The sequence below is a fragment of the Eulemur rufifrons genome, chromosome 29 (assembly GCF_041146395.1).
Source record: "Eulemur rufifrons isolate Redbay chromosome 29, OSU_ERuf_1, whole genome shotgun sequence".
Taxonomy (NCBI): domain Eukaryota; kingdom Metazoa; phylum Chordata; class Mammalia; order Primates; family Lemuridae; genus Eulemur; species Eulemur rufifrons.
The window spans coordinates 25,730,448-25,745,111 of NC_091011.1; the positions used below are offsets into that span (position 1 = coordinate 25,730,448).

General features: G+C 35.5%; 1 protein-coding gene across 1 annotated transcript in view; it reads left to right on the forward strand.

Moving 5' to 3' along the window:
- Positions 1–14,664, forward strand: part of HIBADH (3-hydroxyisobutyrate dehydrogenase) — a 114,380-nt gene that overhangs the window by 19,778 nt on the left and 79,938 nt on the right. The window contains exons 3-4 of the mRNA XM_069461563.1: positions 4,950–5,059; positions 7,824–7,945. Coding sequence (XP_069317664.1) covers positions 4,950–5,059; positions 7,824–7,945 — 232 coding nt within the window. The remainder of the gene's footprint in view (positions 1–4,949; positions 5,060–7,823; positions 7,946–14,664) is intronic.

A 14,664-nucleotide genomic window follows, 5' to 3' on the forward strand; every position in this document is an offset into this window, starting at 1 on the left:
TCTATGCATGTTGTTGCAAATGGCAAGGTTTCATTGTTTTTTTGTGGCTATGTAATATTCCATTGCTGTATATGTTCTGTAAAACATTTGGGCATTCCTATTTCATTATCCCTTTACTATATCCTTGTTTCTATTGGAAATATAAATGTATCGTTTCAACTTTTAGCATCTTTTCCAAGATGTAACTGATAATAATTATCAGGCCTTCATATGTTAGAAATCATGAATCAATAAATGGTGAATATAGTGGTTTAAAAACATAAACCCTGGAACCAGACTGTCTGGGCTCAAATCTCAGCTCTCTCATGTGCTAGCTGTGTGACTTTAGACAGATAACTTAAACTCTGTCTGCATAAATTTCCTCATCTTATAATATGGGAGTGATAATTATAGTACCTTTCTCTTTGTCCTAGAGAACCTGGCACATAGTGCTATTGCTGCTGCTGCTGCTGCTGCTGCTGCTGCTGCTGCTACTGTTGTTGCTGGTTGCTATACCATATTTCTCCAAAATCTTTATTTTCCTACACCACACATACAGACACGCCACTGTCTCAGCTGAGTCACTGAGGCTAGAGTGCATTGGAAGAGAATTGTAGACATGTTTTTATACTTGATTTCAGCCATAGTGCTGAGAAGCAATATGTAGACATATTTTTAAGTGAAAGTGTGATGATAAAGATTAAAACTGAACTAGGAGATAAAGTGATTTGACAGTATCCCTTTTTAAGAATCTATTCTGCACTGTCCCTTTCATCCCACTTTTATTTTGTGGAAGATACTGGTTTTTCTTTTTAATTTAAACCTTAGCATGAAAGGCACACGCAACTCGTGCTTTGTTTTCATTGTCTAGGATTTTCCTTGGAGATGCTGCTGGTCTGTGCCAAAAATCTGGGATGTATGTACCATTTCTCTGTGAGTTTTCTGATTGAACTAGTTTAATTAGATTCTCTTTTCTCTTTAAAAACTTGGAAACCATTTTGTTGCTCCAGGGTTGTAAGGCTGAACATGTTTGGTTAAGTAAATCTCTTGGGATCTAATCTGGCATCCACTCAGGTCTTATTAAATGAGAACTTTAAAAGCCTCTTACTGAGTGGGCTCCATCATTGTAGACCAAATGTTTCAAGATGTAGGCACAAACCGTTTTTGTCAGTTTTTCAAGTGTAGTGTCATTTTGAAGTAACAGTGTACTTTTCTACTTTAAACGATTAAAAAACACAAGAGTGGCAAGTTTAACAAGGTCACATTCATCTTGTTTCTTCATTTCTGTTACCCATCTGGTTTACTTGGAAGCAGTGCTGAACTTATGTGACTGTTTTGTCTAGAAGAGACAGTAAGATTTTTCTCTTCACATAAAGCAGTTAGGTAACAGTCGTCTCCTTCCAATGGATATTTAAAAAAGAGGTGCAGTTCCTTCAAATTACTCTTGGCCTTCCTCCCCTCTCCCCATCTAGCAAAGCAGATTTTATCTTTAATTTATCCAGTCTGTATTACACATCTGTCATTGATGTATACTAGCATACAGGTAAATCAAAGTTATATTTAGAGAAATTGGCTGTAAAAATACTTAAAGACTGTAGGTGTTGTGATATACACAGTAACCAATTTTCTGTAGTCAAAATTGAGATAATAGAAAAGTTGAGTTGCCTTAATTCACAATAGCATAAGAATGAGCAACTGGAATTAGCAGGAGATCTAGTCTGGGGCAGACTTGGCAATCAGAGCAGAGCCTTGGCCCAGAGTTGGCTAGGCCAGTGATTGTCCACAGGTGTGGAGGTGTTGGAAGACTTGCACAGTATGCGTCTGGCTAATGCTGTCCGTTTGTACTGAGTCATTGCACATGCTTCTGGTCCTATTCATAGGGGCCATACCTTCCTAAACTTAAGGTTACTAAATATGAAAAATATCTCTGCTTGTTTCCTTTTTGCTTTGGAGATAGTAACCCTGAAAGAACCCATATCACTATTTTTATTTTATAGATTTCGAAACTAAAGCTGGAGAAGTTCAGTGATTTATGCAAAATCACATATGACTTCTTGGCTGAGCTGCAACTAAACCTGTGTCTCTGGCTTCCCAAATTAGTGTTCCTTTCACTAATCCATGCTGTCTTTGCCCATCCATTCAATTAGCAAATGTAATTGAAGGGACTCTAATTAGTTTGGCTCCTAAAGGCTTTTGTGGTTGGTGTCAGACTGGCAACAAGGTTGGTTTTTTTTTTCCCCCCAGCTTTTGAGTCATGGCCAAATTTTGTCAGTCAGTTATTTCAGAGTCCTGAAGTTATCACATCTATGGCAAGAGTATTTGAATGTCTATCTGTCTAATAAACATGCCTTTGTAGTGCAAATTAGAAACTATTATTATGATGTACCAAATGTATATGGTCATTAGATATAGAGCAGTTGTGGCTAGTGTGGTGGTGACATTCCTGCTATCACTATCATTGTGTGTTTTTTCCAGGCCTGTGAGCTTTGACACTACTTTCCTATATAATTGAGGGGTTAGCAGTACTCTGGCAACCCGACCATCCCAAGAAGCAGATGCTAGGGATGCGGGGGGCTGATTGGCCACCCCATGCACTTGGCAGTTACATGAATTGGCACTGCCGGTTCATGGGCTTGAGAAGCTTGGAGGTGTGAAGCACCCTTAGGTCTGTGAGCTAATTGTTCGTGCCTTCCAGGGCACCTCTCAAGGAGTTATGTAGATGGAATTGAATTTCTTTCAATGGAAGAGAACTCTCAGTTCCTAAGAGGAGGTCTGAAATTAACTCTTAGACCTCAGGGCTTACTGATGTCCCTGAAAGATCTAGAAAGATGGAGCTGTAATAGAAGGAAAGGCCACTGAAAGTTATACCATTATTTTGCATTGTATTTACTTCATTAGAGTAGCGATGAGCAAATGGGACTCTGTAAATAACCCATATTCTTGATATAGTCCAGGAGTAAAGAATTATGACTCCTGCAACTTTTTCTTATCTGTTCTTTTTACTGAGCTATATTTTTCTTGAGTAAACTTGAATTGATTGCCAGGAAATAGTTGCCTCTTTTTGAATTTCAATACTTTTCTGGGTGTAGAAAAGGTTTTCGTGTAACTTAAGCATTTATTTGTAATTTATGGAAAAATTTTTTACTTTTCAGAATTATTTGTGGCAAATCCTTGTTATATATCAAAATATACATGTTGAGTGTACCTCATTGTAGACTCTAAGATGCTTCATTTTCTTTACAATGAAACATTGAAAGAAAGAGAACATCTTTTTTTTTTTTTTTTTTAATTTTAGGGTCTGAGGTGTTTTATAATATCATTTCCTGCCCTGTTAATACACAATATGCTAGGATGCTTGATTGTCTGAAATTTTAAAGAATGACTTACAAAAATTGCTTTTTGTTAAAACTGCATTTATCCTGAAATTGATTTAGGAGCTGATATTCTCTTGGAGAATTAAAATGTAATTACTTCTAGCTCATAATATTTAGATAACACACTATGTTTGGCTTCCTATTCTTTCACTTTTCTCAGATGTATAAAGTATAAAGGTATACAGAAAATGTTACGTAAACTTCTACCATGTGAAAAGCGGGGGCAGTCCCATTCCTGAAATGATTATATGATACATGCCACTTCACTTTTTTTTTTTTTTGGAAACAGTGTCTCACTGTGTTGCCTCGGCTGGGGTACAGTGGCACGATTATAGCTCACTGCAACTTTGAACTCCTAGGCTCAAGCCATGCCCCCACCTCAGCCTCCCAAATAGCTAGAAATAGAGGCATGCGCCACCACACCCAGCTAATTTTCAAATTTTTACATAGAGATAGGGTCTCACTATGTTGCCCAGGCTGGTGTCAAATCCTCCCACCTCGGACTTCAAAGCACCACTTTAAATTTTCTAGTAGCAAACATGTTACTTTCTATACATAATGTATGTAGAAATATGGCACTTTTTATATACATAAATCATTCTGGAGAGAAGTCATCAATTATCTGCCTGATAATTATCTCCTTTGTCTTTTTTTAAATGAAAAGAGAAAAGGCTTTAGAAAAGCTTTTGTGACAATTGGGTGAAGGATTCTTGAAAGAAGAGTTTGAGTCAAGGAGTGAGCTCCTGGTCTCTTCTGACCTCTTTGGTTGCCAACTAGCTGGCCAGGTGTATCAAGTTGTGTAATGTGAGAGAGAGCGAGAGAGCTGGGGGTGAGAGGCATGAGTGAGTGCATTTATCCATGCATGCACACACATACAGAGGATGGACAGAGAAACTTTCCAGTATGTTCGTAGTCATTATTAAAGCAGAGTTGAGAGAGTGCGTCGATGTCTATTTATATGTCTCTCTTGTATATGCAGTACTCGCATGAATTCTGATAGCTCACACTGTCAGCCTTCCTGGTAGTACTCACAGTCACTGTAGTTAAGTGCTCACGTCCTCATCCTGACCTTTTCTTTTCTGAAACAGGCTTTTTTTTTTTTTTTTTTTGCTTAAAAATAAAGACTGAAGGATAGTGGTGATTGGGGCTTGAGATTTTTGCTAGGGGATTTTGCTATCCAATAAATCACTAGTGACTCCTATAGTTGAGCTACCAGCTCTGTTATACTAGAATATTTTTCTTTGTTAAAGCATATATACCAAAAGGTATGCTGTTTAAGAATTCAGGTTGGAAGAATCCATGAGAAATGTGTCTATTCCCAGGACTATTGGGTTTTGCCTTTTTCCCCTCAACTCCATTCACACTTTTAAAAATAAACAGTAAATGTGATTCCACAGAAACTGCGTCTGTATGTATATAAGGAATGGGCCCTTTATTTTAGGCAGTAAGCTTTTTTTTTTGTCATTTGGAAACAAGGATTGGTTTTTATGCACTGTGTCACTGTTACAGGCATGCATAAAAAGTGAATCCTATTTGTGCTCTAGAAACTGCTTACATTTTAATTTAAATAATGTGCCTTTGCAATTTTTTTTAAAGGTAGTATCTTCCCCAGCAGATGTAGCTGAAAAAGCTGACAGAATTATTACAATGCTGCCCACCAGTATCAATGCAATAGAAGCTTATTCTGGAGCAAATGGAATTCTAAAGTATGTATTTCTCAACTGTGAATATTTTCTTGTTATGATAGTTCATGAATTTCACACTTGTTAGAACTATTAGGAAATTGCAATTATGTTTATTAAAACCTTTCTATACTGTTTTCTCATTTCATTAAGTGAATAGTGTGGTTTCTTGTTGTAAAGGATTTATTTTTTCACTGAAATCAAATATGTGACATTTGGGAATAAATTTTTTTTGGTTCTGTTTCTTTCCTTTAACTTACCCTTTCATTGATAACATGTTTAAGAGACTTTTAAAGCTTGCATTTTAAACTGTACAGCTATTACAAACATAATATCCTTGAATCTTACAGATATTTAGAAAAAGGTTTTTATGAAAAATAAAGCCAAACATTGGAAAGAATGCCATTATTTAACATTTTATTGTGTAATAAAAAGTTATTGTATGTCCTTTGGGTTAGTACATCTGTTGTAAGAACTTTGGGAAGTTGGAATTAAAGGTTAGCAGTAGCTCTTTAAATAAAATATAATTTAGGTCAGAATTTCCTAGCCAATGCCTATCTTCCCTGGCTCTAAGAACCTTTTGGTTAATTGCTGCTTGTTGCCAAACCCTTGTGGTTATGTTAGGATGACAGTGATTGAATACCCAACTTAGTTTTCTGGTTTTACTGGTTTCTATTCCTAACTTATTTGTTGTCGAATTTCAGCAGAGGAAGAACAAACTGGTAGGCCCTATAGATAGATAAAGGGCTAAAAGAAAGGGTTTAATTTCTAGAAACTGTAATACATGAAATTTGAGGTTTTTGGAAATGAAATGCTTTGGAAAACTAACAAACTTGGAAGCAAAAGACACTTGGATATTAGGCAGAATACTGGTGAGATAAATGTTTAGATTTCAGGGAAGGTTGAAAGACATTCATTTTGGATGGAGCCCTCAGGACCGCAGTGTGTGTGTGGTCCTGAGGCATCCTAGTTGTCTTGTTACCTAGCCTGTTCCAGTTAGAGCCTGTTTTACCTCTCAAGGAAAAGTTAGTAAAAAACTCCTCTGGAGACATAACCCTGCATTTATTACTATCTTTTGCTAAGGAATATGGTGGCCAGCTACCAGAACAATTTTGTCCAGGGAGTGCTTTGAAAGAGTTTGGCTTTACATTGAACTATAATTTGCTTCTCATGGGTGGGTTCTTTATTTTTTTCTGGGTCAGGATCATTTCTGCACACCCAGTGCATTTATAATTTTTGAGATGATTTTCTGTTTATTTAAAAATTTGAGATCTTAAAAATATTAAGATAACAGAAGACAGATAAATAATTCTTTTTAGGTTACATAAAGTGAAACCTACATACTGAGATGATCTCTAATAGAGTATGCTATTTTCTTCTGTGAAATATACCCAAGCATTGTGTTTGAACTGTAACAACTCATATGTCTAAAATTGTTGTTTAAACCATTCATATTATTTTTCTATAGAAAGATGTTACTTTTCAGTAGTTTTTATCAATGATTTTTCTGTTTTCTCCTTCAATATATAATTTATTCAGTTCCAATTTTCCAATCATGCTTCTCTGTCCTCTTGGTTAGTGTATCTGTAGTAAGAACTTTGGAAGTTTAAATTAAAGGTTAGCCATAGCCCTTTAAATAAATTATAATTTAGGTCACAGTTTCCTTGCCATAGAAGGTAGACACTGCCTTATAGATAATAAGGGCACTATGTAGATGTATTCTGCACTTACAGTATAAGCAAAAATATTTTATGTAAGAATGCCATTTATTTATTTATTCATTTATTGATACAGAGTCTCACTCTGTTGCCCGGGCTAGAGTGCTGTGGCGTCAGCCTAGCTCACAGCAACCTCAAACTCCTGGGCTCAAGCAATCCTCTTGCATCAGCCTCCCGAGTAGCTGGGACTACAGGCATGCGCCACCATGCCCGGCTAATTTTTTCTACATATTTTTTGTTGTCCAGATAATTTCTTTCTATTTTGTTGGTAGAGATGGGGTCTTGCTCTTGCTCAGGTTGGTCTCGAACTTCCAAGCTCAAACGATCCACCCGCCTCGGCCTCCCAGAGTGCTAGGATTACAGGCGTGAGCCACCGCGCCCGGCCCAAGAATGCCATTTAAATATTCCTATAAAATATGATGTGAAAAGTCTTCTTTCCCCTTTACCAGTGTATGTGTATAAATTTACCCTAAAGAACAAAAACAGTTTGTGAGATTTTGAGATTCATTCATTTTCCTTTCTACCTGTTTGATATTTTATTTTGTCATTAAAAACTTACAGTTATAAAAGAATATGACATCCTGAGGCAAATGACTAGAGTTCAATTGCTTGTGTTTATTCTACTTGGTGGAAATGACATGGATATGTGAAATTTGCAATATGGCCTGTGAAAGACAAATAAATTACTTTTAAAGACCCAGCTACTTTACAAACAAAAATTTAAATCCTATCAAATACCCTTTTAAAGTTAATAGATGTTTTAAATTGCTTACATCTTAGCTTCATAATAGCTATGTTATTATGGTTAGTGTGTACTTCACCTGAAACCAGAATTTGTGCCATGTAGTTTATTAGATTTTCTTGGTTTGAGAGTCTGAGTTTACTTTGAACTGTAATTGATCTGCAAATGAATATGAGATTTTTGAACCTGTTCTAATTAATAATGTTTTTTAATACTAAACCAAAGACCTCCTTGATATCTAGCAGCTTTTAGCAGATTATGATTCTATAGGTAGTTGAATGAAATGTTTATTCAGAGTTGTAAACTATATTTTTATTTATTTACTTAGAAAAGTGAAGAAAGGCTCATTATTAATAGATTCCAGTACTATTGATCCTGCAGTTGCCAAAGAATTGGCCAAAGAAGTTGAGAAAATGGGAGCAGTTTTCATGGATGCCCCTGTTTCTGGTGGTAAGTCGTAGCTAAAATATGTGCCCGCTTATTTCTGTTTGTCAAAAGTAGCAATTATGGTTTTGTGGTACCCAAGATATTTCTAGTTATTTTTAGGCCTGTTACAGGATTCTTACTCTTTCATTAAAAATAAACAACAAATCAAGCTGACATGTTATTTAGTACTCTCAAGAAACATTGCTGATTCTAAATTCAGATAAAAGAATGTCACAACTTTGAAGTATTGTGAATTTTTGCTCCAATTACTGTGGATAGGGATAGATAAATTCCTAGAAAGTTTGACTTTTCAGAACTAATTCAAGAAATAATTAGCTTGAATAATCCAGTAACTGCTGAAGAAATTGAACAAGTGACAAAAAAGAAAAAAAAATCATTTCACAAGGTAAACATTAGGCCCAGATGATTTTATAGATGAATGTTACCAAAATTTCAGGGAGCATATCATCTAAATTTTATGCAAACATTCAAGACAATAGAAAAAGAAGAAATATTTCCCAACTCCTTGTATAAGACGTGTGTAACTCTGATACTTAAACTAAACAGAAACAGTATGAGAGAGAAAAATTATATTTAGGTCTATTTCAGTCATGAGTATAGAAGTAGAAACTTTTAAAAAGTATGTTAGCAAACTAAATCCAACCATGTGTAAAAGAGATCAGTTTGGTTTAGCCCATATATGCAGAGATGACTTAATAATAGAAAATCTGTAAGTAGAATTCACACATACCTAAAAGTCATATGATCATACCAATAAGAGGAGGAGATCCACTACTGAAATCTAAGAACTTATTGTACCGAATATTAATAGCAGGTATCTATAAGTATAGGTATGACTTTCTGTAATTTCCAAATTTTTGAAAATTACTGTATAATCAAATTACTGTATACATACATATAATTTATGTATTTATAGTAGTAGACAGCAGAATAGGAATTTTGTTGCAATTATATTAAATGTGATTGTGAGCTTTTGGATTAAAAAATAAAATATAATTTAAATCAATTTCTATTTTTCATAAAGAACTTACTGATCTTGTTGTAAAGTATCTTATATCCCAAACTGCTTATGAATACAGGTGGAGGAATAAATAATTGTTAGCTGTTTTGATTGTTATATTGAATTAGTTAAATAGGATTTAGGTGTAAAGATTTACAATGTGGGCTCAGCACTTTGATCATAAAATACTAATAAGCAATTTTAAGCTTGGTGTTAGTGCAGCTTTTTATAGGATGGAATTAATAAACTGAACAATTCTTTCTTTGAGTGGTTCTCCAGTTGGATTTGAAAATTGATATGGGACACATGATCTTGTTATTGATTGATCTTCTTTTGCTTCAAGGGTACAGCCTGAAATTATCTTATAATAAAAAATACTGATTTGATTTTTAAACTTTTTTCTTTTTAGAGATAGGGGTCTCCCTATGTTGCCCAGGCTGGCCTGGGTTCAAGTAATCCTCCTGCCTCAGCCTCTTGAGTGGCTGGGACTATAGACGCGCACCACCGTGCCTGGCTATTTTAAATGTTATTTCAACTTTTAAAATACAATCTTGTGAGAAAACCTTGAAATTATTCTTTTGTTCTTAAGTTATTTTTAAACCTTGGTTTGTAGTTTTAGGGTGCAAAAATGCTAATATTATAACTATGAATATGCCTGAATCTGTACTATATTATACAGATTAAAACCTTTGTGCAGGGCTGGTTTATGATAATTTATTGGTTATTATGATTGTTATGAGACTAACCAGTATATAAGAGCAGCTTATTTATATTGACCTTCTCATTGTTACTATTTTTATGTTTTTAATATGGTGGGTTAAAAATAGCTCTGCTTTCCCAGTTAAAACAGAGGAAACTTTATGTTAAATTGGCTGGTTTAAAAATAATTATATTTTAATTAAATAAAGTTAAATAAAGAGGATGTTGGGAAAACATGGCTTAGATTCCCAAGATGGGCCTGCAATTTTACAGAAGTTTTGTGTTCAACAGTCTGGAAACATGGAATATTTGAGATCATTTGAACAAAACCTTAAAAAGGTCCCCCCTGTATCCCTTTCTTCTAAGTCCTTATCTATTTCCTATCTCAGACTTTTAAAAATGCATTTTCATGGACTTGTATATAGATACATACAAATACAGCAGTCTTCTAAAAGTATAAATGGGAACATACTGTATTTACTGTTTCTGTGGTTAGCATTTTAAAGAGAAGTTGTTTAACTTGGGTAAATTTAAATTGGTATAGATTTTTGAGAAGGGATTAGTTTCCTTAATCAAACATTTCTCCCTACTTCCTACTAGGTGTTATTCTGGGGAGGAAAGTAAGAATCATTACTGTATCATTTTACCACCCTATGGAGTAGCAGATTGAAGATTTTCCCCAAGTTTCATTTTGATATTTATTAGACCCACTGTATAATGGCTCCTGTGTACATCATCCTTATTAGAAGTAATACAATTTTATTTAAGTGCTATATGACTTTTTGTTTTTTGAATCAAAAGCAAATGATGCTTGAATTGTTAATAGTTATCATGAAGCCAATGTGAATATTAAAATGGTATTTTAATACTTATATAATCATCACTTTATAGTACAGATATTATTTTATGAAGTACTTTGGTATGCTTCTATTTGGTGCTTCTTTTTGAAGCTGTCAAACTGTACGTGTCTTTATCAAAGCCCAGATGACACTACATTTACAGGCCTTGGTTCTCTTCTTCCTCTCCATTTTTAAGCCTTTTTTCTTCACTTTCCTTTTTTTTTTTTTTTTTTTTTTGAGACAGAGTCTTGCTCTGTCGCCCAGGCTAGAGTGCAGTGGCATCGTTACAGCTCACCGCCAACTCCTGGGCTCAAGCAGTCCTCCTGCCTAAGCCTCCGGAGTAGCTGGGACTACAGGTGTGTGCCACCACGCCCAGCTAATTTTTCTATTTTTTTGTAGAGTCAGTGTCTCACTATATTGCTCAGACTGGTCTCAAACTCCTGGCTTCAAGCAGTCCTCCTGCCAGACTCACTGTTGTCCACTTCTACATTTCGTCCACTGGCAGGTCTTCAGGGGCAATAACGGACAGGGAGGCTTCATCTTCTATGATAACAATGCTTTCTTTTGAAATACTTTCTGAAAGACCTGCCTGAGGCTATTTTACAGTTAACTTTTTTTTTAATGAATAGACGGAATACACTCTAAAATAATGATAAAAAGTATAGTATAGTAAATACTGTGCATAAATGAGTGGCATAATTCATTATCATTATCAAGTATTATGTATTGTACGTAATTGTGTGTGCTATACTTCTATATGACCAGTAATACAATAAGTTTGTTTATACCAGCATCACCATAAACACATGATTAATACATTGTACTATGACATTATGATGGCTATGACATCACAAGGCAATAGAAATTTTTCGTCTCCTTATAATCTTATGGGACCACTGTTGTATATGGAGTCCATTGTTGACTTAAATGTCATTATGTGGTGCATGACTGTAGTATGTCTAGCTTTTAAGTGTCTCCAGTACTCTTAGAATTGACTTTTATTATTATAAGGGACCTTAGTAATAATTTAGTTCAACTCTTGTTAATATTTTATAGATTGAAAAATTGAGGTTCAAAGAGGGTAAATGACTTGCCCGGGGTTCTCTAGCTTGTTAGCAAGTCTAGGAACTAGAATCCTAGTTTTCCAACTCAATCTAAGCCTCTTCCCACACTCTGCCACACCATCTTCCCTTCAGTATTATCCTGTGGTGGCCTTCTGTCATAGCAATCCCCTTCTGGCAACTCCATTTCTAACAATGTTATCCACTCCAGTGGCTGGTCCCCTGTTTACTGTTCTGCTAGTTCATAGTCACGGGCATATAGTGAAAATGGGGAATTGCCTTATTTTATAACCCTCAGAGGTTAGTTTTTAACCTGGAAGAGGCTTAACATTTCTGTTTCAGAGTCACTTGAGAAACCATTATTTTAGAATCTGGAGAACTCAGGAGAAATCAGATCAGTCCTATTGTGTTAGGCCCGTCCTGGAATGTTTATTTACTGGCCATAAGGGGCCTGTGTTCTGTGGATGAATTGGGATAGAACCAGTTTTTGGGGTCTCTCCTGTTTGGGGTCTCTCCTGTTTGGGATCTACCTGACTGGTGCTGTTTGATGAAATAAACTTCCAGAGAAAGAGAAAGTACAGTGATATCTTGAAATACCCTTAGCGTCTTTGAGTTTAACTGGGACAGGATCTGTTCTGAGGTGTAAGGACTTGGGAATTGGACAAGATTATACTTGAAAGCAGAAGTATAAGAGGATTTTTTTTTGTATAGCAACAGTGAGACTATTTTCTATGCCCTTCTGTGTTTCCATAGTACAGTATCTATGCTATTACAGGGACTACTACGTTATGCTTATGTTTATGCCTGTGTCTTCAACTAGACTCTGAAGAGGGCAGACACCATGTCTTATTCAACTTTATATCTCCAGTATATATCCCCTAATGGGTGTTTAATAAAGTATGGTTGACTGAATCAAGAATCTTTTTTTAAAAAATTCAAGATTAATATTAAGCCTTTTTACAGTTATTCATCACTCTCAAGCTGTTCTCTAGGTTATTTATCTTCAAATGATTTACCTCTTTCTGAAGTTAAACTAAGCTAACTGCCTCTACATTCTATTATCAGGGAGGTTGTATGCATTTACTGTGTTTACCATGTTGTATTGTAACATTAGATAACACTGGGGAGTGTGATTATGATCAAAGTGGTGGGATGGGATAAGAGAAGTAGAGTAATACTCAGAACAACTTCAAAGAGGAGGTCCTTACATTAAAAGTACAGAATTTAGGAAAACATGCTAATAAAATAATTTGCAAATAATTACAAAATGCAAAATAATGCAACATGGCAGTATTCCCCGTATTTAACAACTAGCATGGGAGCTGCTTATTAGCAGTTTGATCTCCAGGAGTTTGATCTCCAGCATCATTCTAGCCACTGCAGAGAAATGCTGTCTTCATCCTATCTGGGTTGGCTGTTCATACTTATTTTAACTTTCATCTCACATTCAGCTTTATGGATATTTAAAGAGAGAGTAACACCAGATTTTATTTATACAGGTGATTCCAGGGCAACAGAAGGACATTTAGATCTGGCAATGGAAGAAGTAACACCCTGCGGGAAGTAGTGAAATTTGGGATTAGATTTGATAGTTTTTTGGGTGTTTTTTTTTTTTTTTTTTTTGAGATAGGGTCTTGCTCTGTCACCCAGGCTAGAGTATAGTGGCATGATCGTGGCTCCCTGCAACCTCAAACCCTTAGGCTCAAACAATCCTCCTGCCTCAGCCTCTTGAGTAGCTGGGACTACAGGGGTGCGCCACCATGCCTGGCTAATTTTTCTTCTTTTTTGTAGAGCTGGGGTCTTGCTATATTGCCCAGGCTGGTCTTGAACTTCTGGCCTCAAGTGATCCTCCCACCTTGGCCTCCCAAAGTGCTGATATTACAGGCATGAGCCACTGTGCTCAGCCAGATTTGATAGTTCTTTAGTAAATATTCTTTAAACACAGAAGAAAGAGAGTTCGTTAGTTCAAATAACTCTCCTACCACCTTTAGTTTCATTTTTTTTTTTTTTGTCATTGTGCTTCTGTAAATGAAGAAATTGAAAGAAATTTTCTTAGATGTTAGAAAGAACTTGGTAAGGTAACTCTGAAATCAAGGCCTGCATTTCTTCAGTGAAATATCTTACACTTAAAATTATTTATATAATTCTTATAAGATTATATACTTTTTTCTGATTATACACTTTTATCTGATCTTCTCTATTATGCTGATAGCATAGCACCTTGACCACAAGGTATGATATGCCTTATTCTCCATTTCATACAATAAATACTTATTGAGTACTTCTTGTGTTTAGTTATGTTCTGAATTCTAGGGTTAGGGCTTTAAAGATATTCAGAGTCCTTTGCCTCTTGGAGCTTATGGAGGAATAGAGCAGACTTAAAAAATTTCAGTGATAAGTACTATGAAGGAAAAAAAAAGGCAGAGTAAACAGTTCAGGAGATAGAGAGTTATGTAAGGGCTCTTTTACATAGAGTAAATGAGATGCCCTTTCTGGGGAAGTAATATTTAAGCGAAGATCCAAATGCACAGGTCTTATCATACAAGAGAGTTTTAGCAGGAGGAGCTGCACTGTAAGGATTTTGAGGCATGAACAAGCTTTGCATGTTCGTGGAACATTTATCTTTATATTATCAGGGTTTAGCAGGTAGTTTCACTTGGAGTTTGTTAAACTGAATAACCTATACTTGACCCCCCACATGTCTAATACCATGCCTTTAAGTTTGTGGTTTTCAAAGTAAAGCTAACTGGCCTTTCTGTAAATTATCCCATGACACTGGTTTCATAAGTATGATGCCCTAATCTATTATCTTGTACAAATCATGTCTTTATGAAAGTTGTAATCCTTATTTAATGTCAAATGTTGTTTAGTCACACCATTTTGGATACATGCATTGTGTGTGGGGCGGGGAGTGGGTCTGCTACCATAGTTGGTTCCAGTTTAGCTCTCTTCTATAATATATACTAGACATACAGCAAATTAAAAACTATTGTTTATAACTAATGACCAAATACTGTTCAGTCTGTTCCAAGGGCATCATTATAGCACTTAACTATGCTTGGATAATTGACAAACAAACTCACTGATTGCTCAGTATGTTTGTAGATCTACAGAGACCTTAAG